The following is a 25,081-nucleotide window of genomic DNA, read 5'->3' as shown; positions in this document are numbered from 1 at the left end:
CAAATTGTGAAAGGGATACAGGAGAATGCAGATACTGGAATCTGGAGTAACGTACAAAACACTGGAAAAACTCAGTGGTTCAGGCAGCATTTGTGGAGGGAGATGGACAGTTGATGTTTCGGGTCAAGGTGTTTTATTTGGACTGACAGATAGACGGGAGATAGCCAGTACAAAAAGATGAAGGGAAGGGCTGAAGCAAGAGCTGGCAGGACTTAGCTGGGTCGAGGGGAGGGGAAGCGTATGGGTGATAAGCAAAATCAGGGAATGGTGAGAGTGGGAATGATGTCAGAAGCTGGGAATTGAATTTTGCAGGTTGCACCATTGGTACTGTCTCATCATTTTTGCATAAAAGCAAAACCATAACACCCACACAGGCCAGTAAAAAAGTTGCATTTCTATCCAGATCATATGATTAGATTACAGCCTGTATCACAAAGAGGAGAACATCTGCAGATGTTGGAAATCAAAGTAATGTGCTCAAGATGCTGGAGGAACTTAGCCGGCCAGACTGTATCTATGGAAAAGAGTAAACAGTCAACATTTCAGGCCGAGCCCCTTCTCTGCGTCCTGATGAAGGGCGTCGACCTGAAACGTTGACTGTTTGTTATAGGTGCTGCCTGGCCTGCTGAGTTCCTCCAGCATTTTGTGTGTATTATAGCCTGTAACTGTGAAACAGGACACCTCTTTGTTCATTTTTAGGGAGAGAGGTAGCCAGTGGTATATCAAATACTAGGTGAACGAGTAATCTTTGGGGTACTGCAAGTGATTTGCTGTGACTTGCTGCACACTTGAATGCTCGGTGGTGGGTGCCGATTTGTTTTTGCTGCTGGGTTGAGGGGTGATTATTGCTCGCTGCCCGAGGGAGGGAAGCTGGGGGGGGGACTTCGGGGCTCTAACATTTAACTGTCATTCATTCCTTGGGGGCACTTCATGGATGGTTGCAGAAAAAAAAGCATTTCAGGATAAATGATGTATACATTTTTCTGACATTAAATGTACCTTTGAAGCCTTTGAACTTGTCTTGAGGTATCTACTGTAATATATCATTATAAACTATCAGGATTCATTCAGAATTATTCAGTGACTGGAATGCGCTTTGTTGTGCCAGATATAACTTCTCTTTTGTGATAGTACTGAAGAAATGCACCAGTGAATTATAGGGGAAGCGCAATGTTTTTCACCATATTGTTCATTAGGTAATAATGAGATGAATGTGTTTATTATGATCTACCTGATGTTTGTGTTGTAGGTTTCAGCACTGAGCTACATAGAGTAAAGAATCTACCCTGCTGTGAAACCGAGACTTTTGAAGTGCGGTTTGATCCCCGGAGTGCAAATCTTGGTACTGGATACACAAAGGCTTTGATATCAATACAGGTGCATTATAAAAGAAACAATCACTCCTGTTTTTTCCTGAGATTCAGTTTTTATTTAACTCTTAACGGCTTGGAAGGGAATGATTTGTGGTTGGTGGGTTGTGTTACTTGTTCTGGAATCCCTGGTTTATTAGGCTGTTCAGCACAATTCAAAAGGGGTGCAGCTATTTCCTTTATGTAGACATAGCTGTTATAATCTTTGACTTCCAAACACCACCACATGTCATAAGGAGGAGTCTGGGAACGGACCCAAGTGCAGGACACAGACACTGAAGTACTAGGGACAGGACTAGGATACAGGATGAGGGCTAGGACATGGACACAAAAACCGGGAAAACAGGACTGGACAAGAGAGCTAGGAGCCCCGGCTTGGACTCCGAGCCAGAGACTGGGCAAGGACCCAGAACCTGGGTCTTGCGTCTGGCTCGCACCCCAGAACTAGGCAAGGACGTGACTTGGCTGGCAGGTGGGACAAGGCTGGAGTCTTCAGACTGGAGGTGAGGCTTGAGACCAGAGACTGGAGGCAAGGCTTGAGATCAGAGACTGGAGGCGAGGCATGAGATCAGAGACTGGAGGTGAGGCTTGAGGCTTGGGGTCTTGAAGCTTGGCTTGGGGTGAGGCTTGAGGCTTGGGGTCTTAAAGCTTCTCCTGGGCAGGGCGCGATGTCCACCCGACGGAGGTGAGGGACAGGAAGGGACAGAACCAACCACAGGGTAACGGCAATCTGGCCTGACTTACCCGACGGAGGCAAGGGACAGAAAGGGACAGAACCCATCGCAGGGTAACGGCAATCTGGCCTGGCTTACCCAACGGAGGCAAGGGACAGGAAAGGACAGGACCCACCACAGGGTAACGTCAATCTGGCCTGGCTTATCTGACGGAGGCAAGGGACAGGAAGGGAGCTAGGTTCAGGGTGGCTCCAAGACAAGACTTCAGGTGAGACGAGGCCAGAGTTACCAGCAAGACAAGGCAAGGCTTCAGGCAATGCAAGGCAAGACAAGAGCTTCAGGCGAGGCAACAGAAGGCAGGGGAAGGGATATGAGGAGTAAGGACAAGAACAATCCAGCAGCCATGCCCTGGTCTCTGGAGGTATTTATGCAGCCAGTCCCAACGAGAATCAGCTGCCAATTAGTGCAGCTAGACAGGGTAGGTAGGAAAACCTAGAGCAAGGATTGATGGACCGGACCGTGAACTGGAATGCAGACTTCACGGACCGGACCATGACACCACAGTATAAAGTTGATTTCAGCATCACGTACTAAAGAGTATTTAGTGCCTGATACTCCTCATACATCCCTTGATATTAACTATTGTGTCGTAGCCCTGTGGCTTGACTGTCCTGCACCACCACAGAATGCAGAGAGAGATTAAGAATTTATGTTCTCACAGATATATGGTATAAACAGTGTTGGGACATACAGGATGATGACTTTGTATCTGTCACCCAGTGCGGACATGGCCAAGTGCGGAGTGAGAGACGCTAAAGCAAGTCGATATTTCACAGACTTTAATACAAACAGTTTTAAAGGGAAAAGGAAACAATAAGCTCTAGGCCAAACAGAACCGTGAGTTAAGACTCTCAAATGGCGAACAAAGCCTACACTGCGGCTGAAAAGAACAACTAAGAATAACACAAGTACCGCTAGTCTTCAGAGTCAGTTGACCTGACTATCCAATTTCTCAGGCAAGGCGGAATGCAGGCAGAAAAGCATTGCTGTGTCCATGTCCAAGTCTCAACAAGTACTACGACGACAAGTATGGAGTTAAATACCATCACGATTAAATAGTAATTAGCTGACAAGCGCAATTGCCGTATCTACTGCGCTGCCGAATCCGTGGATGTGACAGGGGCCCCCCTCTCTGGGTGCAGACCCTGAGGTGCCACAGATCTGTGTCGGCTAGAAGTCCCGGATCAGCGACTTGTCCAAGATGTCCTTTGCCGGGATCCAAGTATGTTCTTCTGGGCCATACCCTTCACAGTCCATAAGGGACTGGACCTTACCACGTACCCGGCGAGATGCCAGGAGGCGCCGCACAGTATAGACAAAGGAACCATCTACCACGCGGGGAGGAGGGGGAGGTAGGGTGACTTGGGCCAGAGGAGAGGTAGTAACCGGCTTGAGCTGGGAAACATGGAATACTGGGTGGATCTTCAGTGACGCTGGTAGACGCGGTCTATAGGACACCTTATTGACAGCCTTTTCCACTACAAACGGTCCCACGTAGCGCGGTGCCAATTCCCGGCTCTCGATTTTCAAGGGAAGATCCCTTGATGACAACCAGACCTTCTCTCCCGGCTTGAATGGCCTTACCTGTCGACAGCCTGACAGGAATGCTGCTTCACGCGCTGGATCAGCTGTTCAGCAGCAGGAACTCCTGTGTCGATCTCCTGATCAGGGAAGAGCAGGGCCTGAAATCCCTTCTGCCATTCAAAGGGAAACGTACCAGTGGAGGACGACTGGAGGTTATTGTGGGTGATCTCTGCCCATTGGGGGCTCCAGGACGTGGGGTTGGAAGAGGCAAGACCACGCTGGGTTGTCTCCAACTCCTGGTTCACTCTCTCAGTCTGGCCATTAGATTGGGGGTGGAAGCCTGACAAGAGGCTGGCCGTGGCCCCTACAAGAGAGCAGAAAGCCTTCCAAAAACGGGAAGTGAACCGTGGTCCACAGTCAGACACCATGTATTGAGGGAAGCCATGGAGCCTGACCACATGCTGAAACATGAGTATGGCAGTCTCACCAGCCGATGGGAGCTTGGAAAGGGCAATGAAGTGGGCAGCCTTGGAAACTGCTACTACTGCTATGTTGACTCAGGCCTAGGGGGCCGGCGTCGGGCACGATGACGGACTCTCCACTTCTCCCTCTCCCTCATCAGTGTGTTCAGTTCATCTACATTAGCCACGCCGCTGTCTTCTAGGAGCGTGTTGACCATAGTCTTGGGAGGGCGCCCAGGGTTCATCCTCCCGTGCTTGAGCTCCCATATGATGACTAGGCTGGCAGGTAGCTTGGGGTGGCATAGACAGTGCACCACTAGTTGCAACCTTCGAGCCTCGATTTTAGTGGTGAGCATCGGTAAGTCGTCATAGAGCTCGACGAAGCATGGAGCCTTGGAAAATCGATCCACAACAACCAAAATGGTGGTGTTTCCATTAGACAGGGGCAGACCAGTGATGAAATCTACTGAGTGGTGGGGCCATGGGTGGTGGGGTACAGACAGTGGGCATAACAAACCCGCAGGACGCTGGCGTGATTCCTGATTCCGAGCACAGGTGAGACAGGCAGATACAAAGTCATGGACATCCTGGGACATAGATGCCCACTAAAATTGTCTCTTTGCATCCTGAATATAGGAGAAGTTCTTGTGATCTGTCCAGACCAAGAATGGATGCTCTGCCCCCTCCAGCCATTCCATTCCTCCAGGGCCTCCTTGACAGCCAGAAACAAGAGCTCATACAGAGGTAGCTCGAACCATGTGATACCATGAGAAAAATCACTCTCATAATGAGGTCCCTCCGATTGCAGCTAATCAGGCATCTGCTTCAACAATAAAACTAACACAGAATCCCTGAACTTACAAAGCGAGTCGCTCAAGAAAAACGCAAGGAACTCTTAAACCATTAATAACTGTTAACCACCAGTTAACCAACTGTTAGCAATAATTACCCAATTCAGTTAATCTAAGAACAACAGAAGCTAAAGCTCTGATGCCCTGGATAAGCCTGAAGAAGTCACTGCAGGACACCCCTCTTCTCTATAGCTGGCACCTGCTGGCCCAGGAAGACCTGAAAACTCAAGAGACCTGGGGGACTTGAGAGAGGCCTGGGAATCCTGAGGGGCCGAGAGACCAGGGAAGCTCGAGTTAGATCAAGGGACATCGGGTGGTGCTCAGGGGGAAGCTTGGGAGTCATTGAGAAAGCTTAAACACATTGAAAGCCTTGGAAATGATCAGAAAAAGAAAACCCTGAGAAGTTAGAGAAAAGTCTTTAAGAAACCTTGAAACCATGAAACTTGAAACCTAGAGAAGGAACCTTTTCAAATCTTGCTCAGTGTTTTATCTTTCACAATTTTTCCACAGGTAGTTAGGATATACTGTCAATTTTACAGATCAAGACAGCATAGACAGGTTTCTTTCATTGCCAGGCTAGCTGGTTCTCTGTAGAGCTGCTTAATTTGCTACATGAAAGTTCAATTTTCCCAGTCTGTACCACGACTCTCATCAGTTTAAAAATACTCTTGATAGGGTTTCTTTACTCGTGTATTTGCACATTCCAGCCAGGGATCAGCTTTTGGAGTCGGGCTCTTCCAGAATTTACACTATTGACTTGAACGATGTACCCTTTCCAATGCTTCCACATCCTTCCTATAGTGAGGTGACCAGAACTGGACACAGTACTCCAAGTGTGGCCTAACCAGAGTTTTATATAGCTGCATCATTACCCTGTGACTCTTAAACTCTATCCCTCGACTTTTAAAAGCTAACACCCCATAAGCTTTCTTAACTACCCTATCCACCTGTGAGGCAACTATCAGGGATCTGTGGACATGTACCCCCAGATCCCTCTGCTCCTCCACACTATCAAGTATCTAGAATCCTGAATCTAAAATATACTCAGCTGGTCAGATATCTTATGAGTAAAGAGAAAAGAAATCATGTAGTACTGAAGGTGCAATGATGTTACATAAGAACTATGGAGACACAAAAGACTGCAGATGCTGTAATCTGGAGCAACAAGCCATCTGCTGGTGGTATGCAGCCTCGGTAGGGGGAGGGGAGAGGAATTGCTGATGTTTTGGGGGAAGACCAGTCACCAGCACTAGTGGACAGGGTGTAAAGAGCAGATGTGGAGGGATGATGCATGGGCCTAGAAATGATGTGGATAATGCAGAGGGAGCCAGCTGAGGGAGGTGAGTGTGGATCTGGGAGATGGAGCTAGGTGGCTGATAGGTGGAAGCAGGCAAAGGAGATAAAAGAGGTTCAAATGGAGTGAGGGAGTGGGGGGAGAGGGTGATAAGTGGGTATGCAGAAGCTAGTAGTGATATACTCTGAGAAATAGAAAAAGTGATACGTGAACCCTCCCTATCCGCTCTCACCAGAAACGTTGGCCTCTTTTCCCTGTCCAGATGCTGTGTGATCCACTGAGTTCTTCTCTAGCAGTTTGTGTTTTATGTCAGAACTAACTACTTGAAATTGTTGAACTCATGTCGAGTATTGGGTGCTGCAAAGTCTTTGAAAGTGCCATTTCCGAAGCTTGTGTTGGGCTTCATTGAAGAGTGTAGCAAGGCAAAGATAGGAAGGGTAGAGTGGAAGTGGGAGGCAGCCACTGTGCAGGGAGAGATTGAGCTGTTTGTTCAGGCTGTTGACTTTTCATCAGAACTGCAATGCGACAAAACACATTGCAGAGAAGGATTCATGTCTTATCAAAATCAAAAAGGGAAATGGAAGCCAGCGAGCAAGGTAAAAGAGACACATGGAAAACCTTTTGGAAGGAACATGTAGATTCTTCTGGTGAGTATTCCAAGAAGAGAAATGGCCCATTTAAGACTGGGAATCTTGGGGCAAGTTACTCAGCCTCCAGCTCCCCAAAACGTGTCTATCAATTAATTACAAGGCTCCATTCAAGAGTGTGAGTGACCACTCTCCATTTGGCTTGTAGTTCAGCTTCAACAGCACGCAAGAAACCTGATACCCTACAGGACACAACAGTTCACTTGATAGACACCCATCCACAACCATTCACTCACTGCAGCAACTCCCCCAGACTCCTTAGACAGCACCTTCCAAACCCACCACCTCTACCAGCTGGAAGGACAAGGGCAGCAAAAGCACAGGGAGCACCACTGGCTGGAAGTTGCACACCATCCTGACATGGAAATATATCACCGTTCCTTCACTATCACCGTGTCAAAACCCCGGAACTGCCTTCCTAACAGCCCTGTGGGTACTGCCACACCTCAAGGACTCTAGTGGTTCAGGAAGGCAGCCCACTGGCACCTTCTCAAGGACATTTAGAGATGGGTAGTTAAATACTGGCTCAGATGTGAAGCCCACACCCCTGGAATGAATAAATAAAACATACTAACATGGCTGCTGGTAGTGGGTTGATGAACAATTCAGTGTGAAAAAATACTGACCACCTGGTCGTGGGCACAAAAACTGGCAGGAAAGAATATTCTTGTTTAAATCAGCAATGATCAGTGAAACTTAACCATTTGTACATCATTGACAGCTACATAGCAAATCTCGGCCAACTTTGCTGTTTTTCAAAATAAAGATGCAGGACCCTGAAAGCCCAGATGTTGAGACTGAAGAATGGGTTCTTCCCTATTGCTGTCAAACTCCTGAACCTCTCACCTCCGTCATACTCCTTTCTGAGTGGTGCTGCCAGATTCTCATGTTCATAGCTCTGCCTCTCAGAGGCAGAGTTGTCATTTTAGTTTTTTGTTTGCACTACGATCTTGTCACCACGTGTAAATTGTATTTATTATCGCCATATAAGCCATTCACTTTGTGAGCTTCATGCGAACAAGGAATTTCATTGCATCCTGGTGTATATATGACAAGAATCTAATCAAATCTAAAATCCAAAAGGTAAATTGCTCCTTTTTCCTCAGGAGCAATACGGATTGGGAGAATACACTTAGAAAGCAAGAAATCCTAAAGCTTTAGTTCTTTCAGTGTACTAGTGTTGGAACCTTGTTCAGAGAAGGTTGGAGTGAAAAAGGGAGAAGGTGGACAAAGTGTATTGGACTGTTTGGTTATATTTCTAATTCGTTGTTCAGGTTGTAGGTGGACCAACAGTGAAAGTCATGCTGCAAGCTACAGTGACAGAGCCAGACCTGACTGTCTCCAGTGAGCAACTGGACTTCGGCACCGTGCACTGTGGGCAATGTCAAGTTATAACTATTCAACTGTACAATCACCTGCAAGTCCCCTGCGAATGGTCTTTTACTGATACCAGTGTTGTGAAGCAAAAGGTGATAAAATCTCATTTTTCTTTAATTGTGACATTTAATTACCAAGAAATTTTAAACTTGTGTACAATTCTATATCTGAGTGTCATAAATATCAGATTATCATAAACCCATTCCGAAATTCAGACACTAATCAGGCTTGTGCAGGTGGTGATGAGTTGTTTTCCTGAAATTCTGCATCATTCTGTGATTGTATTTCCACCTTATTCTGGGGCAGGTATCTCCAGCATTCAGATCTCAAGCCATGAGGCACTGACAGTTATATTTTAGGGCAACACAGAGCTGCAACTTGTAAAACCTTTAGAACACTATCATAGAGCACTGGGGCTTGCCTTACATCTCCAGTGAGCTGCCGCTGCTGGCAGTGTGGAGTACGCACTTCTTTCCTGTGGCCGCATGATGTTTCCCTGGTGTTCTGGTTTCCTCCCACATTCTAAAGCTGTGCACATGGGTGGGTTAGTTGTCTGCTGTAAATTGCTGCTATTGTGCAGGTAAGTGGTAGAATTTGGAGGGAACTGATGGAATTGTAGGGCGAATAAAAGAGGTGGCTGATGATCAGTGCAGACGTGTTGTACTGAAGGACCTAAGTTAGTGTGAAAGGGTGGTTGATGTACAGGTATGTTGGGCTGTTTCCAACCCACATGACCCTGTGACCTGAAGCTGCTGTGTGATTGGAGGAACATGGTTTCAGCAGCCCCACACTCGACTTCAGTATTCTATTGAAGGTAGAGGATCTTCCTTCCACTAGCTAGTAATAACCCACCTCCATTCGCACCTAGATTGTTTAGCACTGTCAACTGCATGCTAGGTTCACTGTTTATCACATGTAATCCTTCGCCGGGTTGCAGCAACCTTTATAGGTACCTGTCGTACTGCATAAGCCTTGTATTTTTCATGAACCAGAGTTAACTTCCAGCTTGTTTCTGTGCGATAGTGCTCTATAAATCTCTAATGGGATTAGGCACAACAACAGCTTGGCACAGATCCGTTTCTGTGTGATAGTGCTCTATGACCCAATGACTCTATTAGGAGAGGGAAGGATAATAAGACACAGAAGAGGTCACTCATAGACCATGCAGTTTAGTTTCAGTTTGTATTTGTAACTGGGTTAAAGATGACCGTATCTCAAATAATAATGAGATTTGGAGTACAGAAAGGCGATAACAAGCTTAGTGACATGGTGTCATATCAACAACCTTTCTCTCAATGTCATCAAAACAAAAGTACTAGCCATCTTTTTCAGGAAGGAAGACAGTGCACATGTCCCTGTCACATCAGTGGTGTTGGGAACGAGAGGGTGACAGTGTCAAGATCCTAGACATGAACATCACCAATTGCCTGTCCGGGTCCGACCACATTTTAGATTTTTTTAGATTATGAGGACACGCAGTCCTCTTTTATTGTCATTTAGTAATGCATGCATTAAGAAATGGTACAATGTTCCTCCAGAATGATATTACAGAAACACAAGACAAACCAAGACTAAAAAAACTAACAAAAACCACATAATTATAACATATAGTTACAACAGTGCAAAGCGATACCATAATTTGATAAAGAACAGACCATGGGCATGGTTAAAAAAAAGTCTCAAAGTCTCTCGAAAGTCCCATCATCTCACGCAGACGGTAGAAAGAAGAGAAACTCTCTTCCTGCCATGAGCTTCCAGCGCCACAAACTTGCCGATGCAGCACCCTGGAAGCACCCGACCACAGCCGACTCTTGAGTCTGTCTGAAAAATTCGAGCCTCCGACCAGCCCTCCGACACCGAGCACCGAGCACCATCTTTGCTGAGCACTTCGACCCCGGCCCCGGCAACAGGCAATAGACAGAGCCGAGGATTTGGGGCCTTCCCCTCTGGAGATTCTCGATCGCACAGTAACAGCGGCAGCGAACCAGACATTTCAGAAGTTTCTCCAGATGTTCCTCCATGCTTCTCACATCTGTCTCCATCAAATCAGGATTGTGCATGGTACATATTTAACAAATACAATATAATTTTGGAGTGGCCGCGTGTGCTGCGTCGCGCCGCCATCTTCTCCTCCCCATTTATGTCATGGACAAGAAAACCTGCCAACACCTTTATTTCCTCAGAAGGCTAAAGAAATTTGGCATGTTCTCATCGACCCTTACAATTTTTATCTAAGTATCATAGCGTGGATCCTACCCGGATGCATAACGGCTTAGTGTGGATTTTATCCAGATGCATAACGGCTTAGCGTGGATCTTATCTGGATACATAACGGCTTAGCATGGCAACTGTTCAGCCCACCCCACAAGGAACCACACAGAGCTGTGGAGTCTCCTGTCCCTGAGCTCCATCTACACTTCTCACTGCCTTAGGGAGGCAGTCAGCATAATGAAAGACCTCAAACACTGTGGACATTCTCTCTTCTTTCTTCTTCGGGCAGAAGATACTGAAACCTGAAAATGCAGACCTCCAGTCTCAAGGACAGCTTATTCCCACAGATACACTGGTGATGACAAAGTCAAGTAGATGAGTTCTTCATGTTAGTTCACTTACCACCTGCCACACATTCTGTCTGGGCAGCTCAGCCTTCAGGATTCAGAGAGCTTAGTTAAAAGTGTTGTTACAGGTCTACCCTTGGTGAGGGATTTGAATGTTTCAGCCAGATTTTCTGACCTTGCTATCTTTCCTGCTTCTTCAGAGTATTGCTTATGTAACACTCAGCTCTATCAACTCACGTTTGTCCAGGGGAATCTGCCATCTGCCCGCCAAACTGTGTCTACATTTGCGTAGATGCTGTGTAACACACCCCGGTACAAACCCACAACGTAAAATATCAGACAATCAATCCACAATCGACCTCCAAACCTCCGACAGCATCCGAACCGTGGAATTCCAGTATCCACCGTCCGGGAACCGCCAGCCGCTCCCGCATTCACCCTTTCTCATCGCTTGCCTCGCTGAAAAGACCGCGAACTCTCTCTCGGTCCCACCATACAAGATAGCATAACAGGTCATAATTCCCTTTTATCTGTAACTTTAACCCAAACATCACAGCTACAGAGAAACATTACCTCATCATTTAACATTACAGAGAAGCCATTTTGTTAGCCTTAACAGTTAACATTACAGTTAATATTACTGAGAACCCTACACTTACATGATTCATCACTTGCAGGATAATCAGCAACTCTCATTGGTTGTGTCTGCGCTTCTGATGGAAGGGGATGTACAAGGATTGTGATGGAGCAGTCAGGGCATTAGATAAATGTATGAATATTTTAGTAACATTGCATCAGGCAATTGGTTGCTTAGACAGTGAGGCAGCTCTCTGATTTAAGCATATCCCCAGATGATTATGAGAAGATTTTTGAGGTTGATTAAGATAGATTAGCACTGAATAGTTCAGTCTATTGCAATCCTGTTGTGATTTAACGTAGCAGTTTTTGATAGCTCAGTGGCTGGCTATATCATTGCACATCATCGTAAGGTCAGCCACATTGTTGTAGGCCTGCAGTCATATGCAGGAGAGTGGGGTTAAGGCAGCTGGTTTCATTCCCAGAAGGAATTAGTGATGAGATTGAATTGGCAATCCAATGGTTTCATTGTCATCACTAAAGAAACAAATTATATTAAAAAAAAAATTCCAGCTTTTTTGATTAACTGAATTTAAGCTCCCCACCTGCCATGGTAGTATTGGAACTTATGTCCTCTTATGTTAGTCCAAGTCTTAAAATGTTTATTTATTCATTCAAGGGTATGGGCTTCACAGCTGAGCCAATGGTTAATTGTCCTCGAGAAGGTGATATTGAGCTCCCTTCTTGAACTACTGCAGTCCTTGAGGTGTGGGTGTACCTACAACGCTCTTCAGACTCCCTTCTTACTGCAGCCATCTGAAAGAAGGTTCACGAGCCTCAGGACTCGCACCATCAGGCAATTACCCCTCAACCATCAGGCTCTTGAACCAAAGGGGATAAATTCAGTCAACTTCACTTGTCCCATCACTGAAATGATCCCACAACCTGTGGACTCACTTTCAAGGACACTTCACGTCATATTCTCAATATTCATTGCCTGTTTATTTATTATTCTTTATTATTTCTTTCTTTTTGTATTGGCACAGTTTGTTGTCATTTGCACACTGGTTGAAGCCCAAGTTGGTGACATATATGTACTTTGTTAGTTAATTTACTTTGAACTTTATTATTGCAAGTCACATTATTAATACTGCTTTACTGTTTTTGATTTAAATAGCTTGATAAGCATGTTCCCCTGCACTTGCGATCCAAACGACTGAAAGAGTTAAAGCCGCCATCCTATGTGTTTGTCATGTTGCCTCCTTGCGGTATGATCAATGCTGGTGAGAGAGTCAATGTGCAAGTGACATTCACACCTACAGAGGAGGTGAGTTTCTCAAGGAAGGGAAGAATCATGTCCCAGCTACTATTTCTGATCACAGGGCAACCACTGAGCACAGACTTTTCACATGCCAAGACATCTTACAACGGAGAGAGATGGGTACTTAGAGATGGATGCAGACTCTACGTACTGAAGGGCCTATTTCTGTTCTGTATTTTTCCTGACTCTATGAACACTTTGGTGCTCAAAGCTCTGACTGTCCTAGATATTCAGGACTGAAGCAGGCCAGATGAAATCTATCTAGTGAGCTATCTACTGCCCTATATGGGAAATATGGATGGTGAGAAACATTCTACTAGATTGTTCGACTATGACACACCTTTTTTTTACATGGTCATTCTGCATTTGAGGTCTTTGGCTTGTTTTGATCAAATAGCTTTTTCCTTTTGCCTGGTTCACAACATTTTGCCTGTGGTATCACTAATTCATTCTGAAAATAACTACTGACATTGCTCCCACCACCCTCCTAAGCAGTGGATACCAGCTTATAATCACTCTGTGCACAAAATATTCTTTTTAGGTACGTTTGCCAAAGATCTTAGACCTGTCTATTCTGGTTTCTAAATCTGCAGCTTTTGGAAGCTATATTTCCCAAATTCTTCTTTAAAAGCCCTTTTATATCTTAAACATTTTGTTTCCCTGTTACACAGATTATCTTATTTTATTTTCATACCAGTGTGATTATTAACAGTCTTTTTTTAATGCCAATGCAGCTAATTATCCCTGATGATAACAAGATGAGATTTGACCAAGACTGGTTTTTTTGAATTAACAGAAACTTTATAACCATCGACTGGTGTTGAACTTGGCACAGAGTGGTAACCGGGTGCTGATCATGGCCTGCGGTCAAGGGCTGGAACCTCACCTAGACTTTTCTACCACTGTGCTGGAACTGGGCCCAGTTTTACCATACAGTGCAGAAACGGAGGGGACGGTGATTGTGAAGAACCCCTGTAGCTTCCCGATTGAATTCTATTCTGTGGAATTTGATGAGCGGTACCTGGAGGAGGAAAAGGTCTGTGGAGATATTTGTCAGGCTCATAACTGCTCAGAGACAGATCTGTAGATTTTCTGTGCTCAAGTGTTACACTGGCAGAATGAATTGCCCGTCATTTATAGTCACCCTAATTTTTGTTCCATCACATACATTCACCACTCAACCCAAACTCCAAGCACCAATCTGAGCGAACTCATAAATTTCCAGGCTCAACCAGACCCTTAGCCTCAGATTCAACCAGAATCGAAAAATTGTGATCCTCAGCCCATCCATGACTCTCTACTCATATTCTCAGGTAATCAACGACGATTTTTCTCTATCTTGGCACAGAGATGTTGCGCTTCACCAAGGCTAGTTGGTTTAGCACACTTTTCTTTGCAACACTGGACAGCCCATTTCAATACTATGGCACTGTTTAGTATCTTATTAAGATCAAATTTTTTCTTCACTTGTCTGGCAGTGCTTTTACATAGCGGAGTTGAAATGTAATAGAATTGTAACTGTTAAAGCAAATTTGGGAACAAAGCAAAATGGATGTGGGGTAGTTTTATTGAAACATATAAGATTGTTAGGAGGCATAACAGGATAAATGTTGAGAATAAAGGCAATACACAGAAAAGAAGGTGCTGGAGGAACTCAGCAGGTCAGGCAGCATCCAGGAAATGAATAAACAGTTGACGTTTCAGGTCAAGACTCTTCTTCAGGACTGAGAAGGAATGAAGAGGGGGAAGACACCAGAATAAAAAGATGGAGGGTGGAGAAGGGGGCTAGCTGGAAAGTGATAGGTGAAAGCAGGTGGGGGGGTGTGGGGGAGATCAAGAGCTGGAGAAGAAGGAGTTTGATTGGAGTGAACCACAGAAGAAAGAAAAGGAGGAGGGGACCATGGGGAACGTGATAAAGCCATAAGACCATAAGACCTAAGAGCAGATTTAGACCATTTGGCCCATTGAGTCTGTTCTGCTATTCAATCATGGCTGGTCCTTTCCACCCTCCTCAGCCCCACTCCTTGGCCTACTCCCCGTAACCTTTGTTACTGTGTCCAATCAAAAACCTATCAACCTCTGTCTTAAATACACCCAATGACCTGGCCTCCACTGCTGCCTGTGGTAATAGATTCCACAAATTCACCACCCTCTGGCGAAAGAAATTTCTTCACATCACTGTTTTAAATGGACACCACTCCCAACACTGAACCCTGCGGAACATCACTAGTCACTGGCAGCCAACCAGACAAGGATCCTTTTATCCCCACTTGCTGCGTCCTGCCTATCAGCTAATGCTCTAACCATGCCAGTAACTTTCCTGTAATACCAAGGGCTCTTAACTTGGTAAGCAGCCTCATGTGTGGCATCATCCACTGCATCTCCTTTATCTATCTTACTTGTAATCTCCTCAAAGAATTCTGACAGGTTTACCAGACAAGATTTTCCCTTAAGGAAACCATGGTGACTTTGTCCTATCTTGTCCTGTCCTGTGTTACCAAGTACTCCGTTATCTCATCCTTAACAATTAACGCCAACATCTTCTCAACCACTGAGTCAGGCTAACTGGTCTATAATTTCTTTTTCTGCTGTCTTCCTCCTTTCCTAAAGAGTGGAGTGACATTTTCAATTTTCCTGTTCTCTGGAACCATGCCAGAGTCCAATGATTCTTGAAAGATCATTACTAATGCCACCACAATCTCTAACGCTAACTCTTTCAGAACCTTATGGTGCAGTTCAACTAGTCTGGGTGACAGCTTTTGGAGCACCTTCTCTCTTGTAATAGTAACTGCACTCACTTCTCTTACCTCACATCCTTCAACAACTGGCACTCTGTTAGTGTCTTCCACAATGAAGACTGATGCAAAATACTCATTTAGTTTATCTTCCATCTCCTTGTCCCCCCTTATTATTTTCCTGGCCTTATTTTCTAGCAGTCCTATATCCACTCTCATCTCGCTTTTATTTTTTATATACTTGAAAAAGCTTTTCATATCCACTTTGATATTGCTTGCTAGCTTGCTTTCATATTTCATCTTTCCCTCCTAACGATTCCTTTAGTTGCTTTTTATAAAGTTTTAAAAGCTTTCCAATCTTCTGTCTTCCCACTAATTTTTGTGTTGTTGTATGCCTTCTCTTTTGCTTTTACATTAGATTTGACTTCCCCTGTCAGCCACGGTTGTACTATTTTGCCACTTGAGTGCTTCTTTGTTTTTGGAATACATCTATCCTGCACCTTCCTCATTCTTTCCCCAGAAACTCACACTGTTACTGCTCTGCTGTCATCACTGCCAGCATTTCCTTCCAATTTACTTTGGCCAACTCCCCTCATACCACTGTAATTTTCTTTACTCCACTGAAATACTGCTATGTCAGACTTTACTTTCTCCCTATCAAAGTTCAAGTTGAATTCACTCATGTTGTGATCACTGCCTCTTAAGGGTTCTTTTACCTTAAGCTCCGTAATCAATCCAGTTCATTACATAACACCCAATAGAGTATAACCAATCCTTTAGTAGGCTCAATGACAAACTGCTGATGATCTGGGATTTTTACGCACAACAGACTCTGGAGTCTGCAAAGAATGGCACCAAAAATAAAAAAAAACATCCTATGAGTGGATTTAACAAGATGTTTTCACTCACAGAACAGCCACTCACTGGATGTTTTTTTGTTTTTGGCACCATTCTTTGTAAACTCCAGAGTCTGTTGTGCATAAAAGTCCTTTTCTGGGGAAGGGGTGACCAGTACAAGTGGGATGGGTTGCACGTGTATTGGAGGGGAATCAGTATCCTGGGAAGGAGGCTTGCTGTTGTGGAGGTTTCAAACTAGATTTGCAGGGGTTTGGGAACTGAAGTGAAGAAGCAGAGGATGGGGTAGTTGGCACACAAGTAGAGACATCTTCTAGGGTGTTTGTGAGGAAGGATAAGCAGATGATAGAGCAAAGATGCACTCAGACAGATGGTTTGAGAAGTGTCTATTTTAATGCAAGGGGTATCATAAGCAAGGTGGATGAACTTAGAGTGTGGATCAATCCGTTAAACTATGACGTTGTGACCATTACGGAGACTTGGATGTCTCAGGGGCAGGAATGGCTGCTGAGTGTGTCGGGCTTTAGATGTTTCCAAAAGGACAGGGAGGGAGGCAAAAGTGGTGGGCCGTGGCATTGCTAATTAGGGATAATATCATGGCTGCAGAAAAGGAGGAAGTCATGGAGGGATTGTCCACTGAATCAGTGTGGGTGGAAGTCAGAAACAGGAAGGGGAAATAACTCCACTGTGTGTTTTTTATAGACCCCCCAATAGTAACAGAGACATCAAAGAGCAGATAGGGAGGAAGTTCCTGGAAAAGTGCAATAATAGTAGGGTTGTTGTGATGGGTGATTTTAACTTTCCTGATATCGACTGGCATCTCCCACGGCAGAAACATGGCAAATGTCCAGGGAAGATTTGCATGGTGTTCTGCATGGGTACTATGTTCCATTGAGGCAGGGAAAGGGTAAAAGAACCATGGTGTACAAAGGATGTAAAAAAATCTAGTTAAGAGGAAAAGAAAATTTTACAACAGGTTCCAGAAACTAGGTACTCTTAGAGCTCTAGAAAATTACAAGTTTGACAGGAAGGATCTGAAGAATGAAATTAGTACAGCTAGTAGGGACATAAGAAGGCCTTGGTGAGCAGGATTAAGGAAAATCACAAGGCATTCTGCAAGTACGTGAAGAGCAAGATAGATAAATAGATAGACATACTTTATTGATCCCAAGGGAAATTGGGTAAGAGGATGAGCCTTGTGAGAATAGGACCAATCGGGAGCAATAGTGAAACAGGTGCATGGAGCTGGAGGAGGTCGTGGAGGTACTTAATGAATACTTTGCTTCAGTATTCACCAGTGAAAAGGACTTTGGCAATTATCGGGATGACTTAGTGGGCTGAAACTCTTGAATGTATAGACATTAAGAAAGAGGATGTGCTGGAGCTTTTGAAAGGTGTTTAGTTCAATAAGTTGCTGGGACTGGATGAGATATACCCCAGGCTACTGTGGGAAGCGATGGAGGAGATTACTGAGTCTCTGGCGATGATCTTTGCATCATCAATAGAGACAGGAGAAGTACCAAAGGATTGGAAGGTTGCAAACATTGTTCTACTGTTCAAGAAAGGGAGTAGAGATAACTCAGGAAATTATAGACTGGTGAGTCTTACTTCAGTGGTGGGCAAGTTGTTGGAGAAGATCCTGAGAGGCAAGATTTATGAGCATTTGGAGAGGCATAATCTGATTAGGGATAGTTAACATGGCTTTGTCAAGGGCAGGTCATGCCTTACGAACCTGATTTAATTCTTTGAGGATGTAACAAAACACATTGATTAATGTAGAGCAGTGGATGTAGTGTATATCGATTTCAGTAAGGCATTTGATAAGGTTTCTCATGCAAGACTCATTCAGAAAGTATTGAAACCTTGCTTTGTGGATCCAGAACTAGCTTGCCAACAGAAGACAAAAGGTGGTTGTAGATGGTTTGTATCCTGTATGGAGGTCGGTGACCAGTAGTGTTACGCAAGGATCTGTTCTGGGACCCCTCCTCTTTGTGACTCTTATAAATAACCTGGTTGAGGAAGTAGAAGGGTGGGTTATTAAGTTTGCTGATGACAGAAATGTTGGGGGTGTTGTGGATAATCTGGAGAGTTGTCAGGGGTTACAGTGCAACTTCGATAGGATGCAGAACTGGGCTGAGAAATGATTAATTTCAGTAGGTCAAATTTGAAGACAGAATATAATATTAATGGTAAGACTCTTGGCAGTGTGGAGGATCAGCGAGATCTTGGGGACCATGTCCATAGGACACTCAAAGCGGCTGCGCATATTGCCAGTATTGTTAAGAAGGCGTAAGGCGCGTTGGCCTTCATCAACCATGAGATTGAGGTCAAGAGCCGGGAAGTAATGTTACGGCTATATAAGACTGTAGTTAGACCCAGTTGGAGTATTGTGTTCAATTCTGGTCACCTCGCTACAGGAAGGATGTGGATAATATAGAGACAGTGCAAAGGAGATTTACAAGATTGTTGCTTGGATTGGAGAGCATGGCTTATGAGAATAGGTTGAATGTACTGGGCATTTTCTCCTTGGAGCGATAGAGGATGAGAGGTGACCTGATAGAGGTGTATAAGATGATGAGGCATTGATTGTGTTTTCCCAGGGCTAAAATGGCTGACACGAGGAGGCATAGTTTCGAGGTGCTTGGAAGTAGGTATAAGGGGAAGTCAGAGGTAAGTTTTTTGCACAGAGAGTGGTGGGTGCTTGGAAGGTACTGCTAGCAGTGGTGCTGGAGGCAGTTACAATAGGGTCTTTTAAGAGACTCTTAGATAGGTACATGGAGCTGAGGGCTATGCAGTAGGGAAATTCTAGGCAGTTTCTCAAGTTTCAGGGCCTGAAATATGCTGTAGATTTCTTCATTTTTATGTCAGAATGAATTGATTCTTGAAAGATCATTACTAATGCATCCACAATCTCTTCAGCTACCTCTTTCAGATCCTTGGTCCAGGTGACTTATCTACCTTCAGACCTTTCAGTTTACCAAGAACCTTCTCTCAAGTGATGGCAACTTCACAATGTTCTTTTCCGTGAAACTCTCAAACTTCCAGCATACTGTTGGTGTCTTTCACAGTGAAGACTGATGGAAAATGCTTATTCAGTTTGTCCACCATTGCTACCTCTCCAGCATCATTTTCCAGCAGTCCATTGCCTACTCTCACCTCTTTTTTAAGCTTTATATATCTAAAGAAGCTTTTGGTATGCTCTTTGATATTATTAGCTAGCTTATCTTCATATTTCATCTTTTCCTTCATTATGATTTTTTTCGTTGCCCTCTGTTGGTTTTCAAAAAGCTTCCCAGTTCTCTAACTTCCCACTAACTTTTGCTCTATGATGTGCCCTTTCTTTGACTTTTATGTTGGCTTTGACTTCTCTTGTTAGTCATGATAGTGTCATCCTGGCTTTAGAATACTTCTTCCTCTTTGGAATGTATATCTTCTACACCTTTCAAATTGCTCCCAGAAATTCCAGCCATTGCTGCTCTGCCGTCATCTCTGCCAGTGTTCATTTCCAATCAGTTTTGGCTAGTTCCTCCCTTAAGCTTCTGCAATTACCTTTACTTCACTGTAATGCTCATATATCTGACTTCTGCTTCTCCTTCTCAAGCTTCAGGGTGAATTCTATTGTATTATGATCACTGATCCCTAAGGGTTCCTTTACCTTCAGCTCTCTAATCAATTCTGGTTCATTGCACAGCACCCAGTTCAGAATAGCTGCATTTGAAATCCCCCATGACTATTGTAACATTGCCCCCATGGCTTGTGTGTTGTATCTTCCATTGTAGTTTGTAGACCACATCTTTACTACTGTTTGTGAGTCTGTACATAACTCCCATCAGAGACTTTTCACCCTTGCAGTTCCTTAGCTCTATCCACAGCGATTCAACACCTTTTTCTAATGATTAGATTTCATTTTTTTTAGCAACAGAGCCACTCCAGCCCCTCTGCCTACCTGCCTCTCCTTTGAATACAATGTGTACCCTCCCAGCTATAATCTTCTTTCAGTCACCATTCAGTGATTCCCCACAATGTCAAACATGCCAATCTATAACTGTGTTACATTTATCTACCTTATTCAGTATACCATACACATTCAAATATAACACCTTCATCCCACGACATAGTTTGTTATCGAAAGGTTGGTTAAACTTGATACTTGTACCTGGCTGAAAGCTTGAGCAGAGTTTATTCATCATATACACTAAGAAAGCACTAGATCCTTTTTCACCTTCAGTCCTGTATTCACCCTTTTTGATTTTGTCCCCCTATGCAGTCATTGGTGTAGTAGAGGAACAGCTGGGGAGTATTATCGGGGACGGCTTAGAACATGGACTGTTCTACACAGCCAACAAAGAAGCAGGCATAGCTGGGGCCCATGTGGCGGCCTGTGGCTATCCCTTGAGTTTGAAGAAGGTAGGAGGAGCTGAAGGAAAAATTGTTGAAGACGAGGACCAGTTCTGCCAGACTTGGGAGTGTGGTGGTGGAGGGGGATTGGTTGGTTCTTTTGTCAAGGAAGAAGCGGAGAGTCTTGAGGCCTTGTTGATGAGGAACAGAAATTTATAGGGACTGGAAATCCACGGTGAAGTGAGGTGGTCAGGGCAGGGAATTGAAAGTTACTGAGGAGATCGAGAGCATTAGAAGTGTTACGGATGTATCCGAGAAGGAACTGAACCAAGGTGGATAGAATGGAATACTGGTAAGAGGATACGAGTTCAGTGGGGCAAGAGCAGGCAGAGATAACAGACCTACCCTGACAGTCCGGTTTGTGGATCTTGGGTAAGAGGTAGAAGCGAGCAGTGCATGGTGAGGGAACTATGAGTTTGGTGGCCGTGGATGGGAGATCTCCAGAGTTAATGACATCTGTGATCGTGTAAAAGGAAGTTTTCTAATGGTCTGGAGTAGGATTCTCCTCAAGGGGTAGGTATGATGAGGTGTCTGAGAGTTGCTGCCTGGCCTCAGCAAGGTAGAACTCAGTGCGCCACACTACAACCACACCCACTTTGTCTGCGATTTTGATAGTATGCTTGGGATTGGTGCGGAAAGTATGGATTGCAGTGTGTTCAGAGGGGTTAAGGTTTGAGGAGGAGAGAGGGATGCTGTATTCCAGACAATTGGTGTCTCATTGGCAATCGGAGATGAAAAGATCCAGAGCAGAAGAAAACCAGAGCGGGGTGTCCAAGAAGAGGAAGAGAGTTGAAGACAGGAGAAGTGGGGGGGGTGGGGGGGGAGGGGCATCCATTCTGGGTGTTTGATTCTTGCCAAAGAAAGGGAACTGACAGAAGAAGAGCTTGATGTCATGGCAGGCATGGAAGTTAATGAGCTGTGGGTGAAGGGGGACAAAATTGAAGCCTTTACTGAGGACAAAACGTTCTGCTCAGTGAGGGGAAGGTCGAAGGGAATGGTGAAGACATGGTAAAGATTAGAGCTGGGATCAGAGGAGGGAAGAGAGTTGGTGGTGCCAGAAAAAGAGGCGGGATGGGGTGTTCAGGGAAGATGGGGAAAATTTTCTTACTCAAAATGCTGGAGGAACTCAAGAGGCCAGGCAGCATCAATGGGAAAGAGTAACCAGTCAACGTTTCGAGCCAAGGCCCCTGGTCGGGATCTGATGACAGGGCCTCAGCCTGAAACGTCGATTGTTTACTCTTTTCTATAGTTGCTGCCTGGCCGGCTGAGTTCCAACAGCATTTTGTGCGTGTTGCTTGGATTTCCAGCATTTTAGATTTTATTGCTTTGGGGACCAGTTGCCACTATTTGGAGAATCCTAAAGAGAGAATAAGTGGCAGTCAAAACTGAGATGCGTAGGGATTTCTTCTCACAGAGGGTGATAATTCTCTAGAATTCTCTATCTGGAAGTATTGTGAAGATCAGGTCACTGGAGGTATTTTGGATACATTTTGAATGACTAGGGAATTAACAGCTGTGGGCAAGTGGCACAGTAAGGAGATGGTGCCTGGTACTGAATGACATAACGGGTTTGAGGGGTTTGGTGGCTTACTCCTGCTCTTATCATGGTCTTGTGAGAGACAGATCAGTTTATTGCATTTACGTATACAGTATCTAGGGTTAAGAGTGACCTCAAATGAAAACCCTCCCCATTAAATTACCTTTCTCCAAATTGACTGGCTGCCACCCATTGCCAACTCAGGCTCTGAATTTGCCATTAATAGTGAAGCAGCAAGACTTATTATCAGCCTCACAGAGAGCTACTCACAATCACCAAGCAACCTTTCTCCTTTTCTTGATACCTGGTGCATTCAGGTGACAGGTTAAAGTGATTCCTACTCTCAGTACTTGCTAGATCAATAGTTAATATCAGGAACAAATTTCCACAGGCAGCATACCATACAGTCAAAAGATTGCCTTTTAAGTACTATACAGAGTTTTAAATAATGATTTAATTAAGATAGAAACTAAATATCCATTTTTGAAAATGTGTTTTTAATTTTTTTTAAATTGTAAAGGCCCTTTAAAGAGGTGATTCCTGATGGGCTAACAGACATTTGTTTGAAAGTCCGATTTCCTAATTGCACTGTATAAGAAGATCAATTCTTGATAAGCAAGGAAGTGAAAGGTTAATGGTGCGCATAGGAATGCAGAATTGATGTCTGAGTCAAAGTAGGCTCAATCTTATGAAATGACAGAGCAAGAGCTATCGGGCCAGATAGCTTATTCCAGACACTATTCCGTATGTTTAGTTTTATCTGGAAAATCAAGGATAACGGAGCTCACAGTAACTTCTCATACTGAATAACTTTTCATTGAAATTTAATCATAGCACACAAAAAGTGCCACTCCATGATAGAACATTTATGTAATTGTTTTTCATCTTCTATCCTTTGTACTTTGGAATATTGATGCAAGTTAATTTCAATATGCAAATATTAATTTAGTTAGAGCCAGAAATTTTTAAAAGAAATAATTATGGCTTGGTATACCATTAAAAACTCATTTAGACCTAATGCAATAAATTAGATTTTCAGTATAATTTAGTGAGGGAGTCTCACGTGATTCAGGTGACATGATAATTGCATGGGAGAAGGTTGCAGACTGCAGAAGGTGTGGTAAAACATTGATGGTAACTGCTGTTGCACAGGCAAGGAAATTCCAAACATGCTGTTGCTTTCTTGGAACAGTGATTGCAATTTATGACAATTTTATACTCATTGCATTTTATTTCCTATCATAAATTATGATGTATCTGCTCATTTACACAGGCATTTTTGTGTGCCAGAAATTTCAGTTTGAAATATGACCTGAATCTATCAGTAAACCATTGGAAATTGCATTTTCTCAGCGCTAGTGTAGTACTGACTGTAATGACGTTAGGCTACATAATAGAAAATACTGTACTTATTGGAAATAATGTCAAAACTATAGCCCATATAGATGCCAACAATTATTTTAGCTGTTAGAAATATTCTTAATTGTTATTGGAAAATCTTGCTGACCATTCGCTATCAGGAGCACCTGAATACCGGCATGAAGCTTTGCCTGTGCATTATCCTGTAATCTTTATTTTGGGTAAATCTCCGCAGAATAGCACATGTAGCCCCCGGTAGGCCTCAGGCTCGCTCAGCTCGCTTTCTGCTAGGGGGAGCAGCCTTCAGCCCCACCAAACTGGATAATTAAGTTTGTGTGGATGCTGTGTGATGTACCCCACCACGCCAAATAACAGACAATACACCATATGCGAGTAAATGATTACACTTTATAGATCTTATTGGAACTATGTAATTAATAGAGATAAAACATAAAAGGAAAGTAAAAGGTGCCAAACTTATCAAAATTCAACCACTTCGTGCACAACAGTTGGAGCTCAAGTAACGGAGTCTCCTTTCCACCATTCGATCCCCTCCGACCCCCTCGACCCGCTGCCTGGGACCAACCACAGCGGTCGACCAGATGCTCCACACGAGTCCATCTCCGTCTCCTCCCGAAAACCCTGGGCCTTGGACTCCCACTCGGGGTCCGTCCTGTCGCCCAACTTACAGCATCGTGTCTCCTCTCTCTGCCCCTCATCTGCCTTCTGACCCAAAACCTACGAAAAACAATAGCTTACAGACACACAAGAAAGAATAACATCTATCCCAATTGGTTCGTTTCTTCTCTTATCAATAATATAACCCAAACAAGCAGAGAGAAAGAGAGAACTCCTTACATCGCAGTTATTATTACAGAAAAGCCATTTTTATTATAACATGACAAAGAAGCCATTTTGTTAGCCTTCGCAGTAACATAAAAGAAGAACCCCTTACACACAAAGTAGGGATGTTGGATTTTGTTATGAAGTTTGAGGGAGGGATTCATAACAGGAAGAATCGTAGCCAAGCTCCTTTGTTCTGAAGTAACACACAAAACACTGGAGGAACTCCTCGGGTCAGGAAGCATCTGTGGAAGGAAATGGACGTTTGAAGTTGAGACCCTTCATTTGGACTGTTTTCAGCCAGGAAGTAGAGGTAGACAGTGTGGGGTTGGGGGACAATCTGGTTGGATGGTGTAGAGGAGAGATTTCCAGAGGTGATGAGGTAGGTAATGTTCAGGGAGACAGTGGCCTGATGATCCTTGCAGGGTTAGGTAAGAAGAGCTGCTGTGTAGCTTCTGCAGTGGCACTAGGCTTATCTGCAGGTTTACTGGTGAGGCTGGGATTTGTGTGAAGAGTGTAGAGCAGTGTGTTCAGCGGGTTTGAGGTTGGACTGGGTGAGGAGAGTGGTGGTCTAGATAGTTGATATCCCAATCTAGTTAGAAATGTAAGAAGCCAGAAAGGGCAGAAGGCCAGAGGGTTTG

At 44.2% G+C, this 25,081-nt stretch overlaps 1 protein-coding gene across 9 annotated transcripts in view; it reads left to right on the top strand.

Annotated features, from left to right (window-relative positions):
* hydin (HYDIN axonemal central pair apparatus protein) overlaps positions 1-25,081 on the top strand; it is a 981,559-nt gene that overhangs the window by 575,802 nt on the left and 380,676 nt on the right. For all 9 annotated transcript variants that reach the window (XM_072279252.1, XM_072279251.1, XM_072279249.1 and 6 more), the window contains 4 exons: positions 1,250-1,377; positions 8,156-8,350; positions 12,570-12,719; positions 13,510-13,749. In XM_072279252.1, the coding sequence (XP_072135353.1) occupies positions 1,250-1,377; positions 8,156-8,350; positions 12,570-12,719; positions 13,510-13,749 (713 nt within the window). The remainder of the gene's footprint in view (positions 1-1,249; positions 1,378-8,155; positions 8,351-12,569; positions 12,720-13,509; positions 13,750-25,081) is intronic.

Source organism: Mobula birostris, chromosome 15, assembly GCF_030028105.1.
Source record: "Mobula birostris isolate sMobBir1 chromosome 15, sMobBir1.hap1, whole genome shotgun sequence".
NCBI lineage: Eukaryota > Metazoa > Chordata > Chondrichthyes > Myliobatiformes > Myliobatidae > Mobula > Mobula birostris.
Note: the sequence above shows the minus strand (reverse complement) of the source record. Positions and strands in the feature narration are given on the sequence as shown.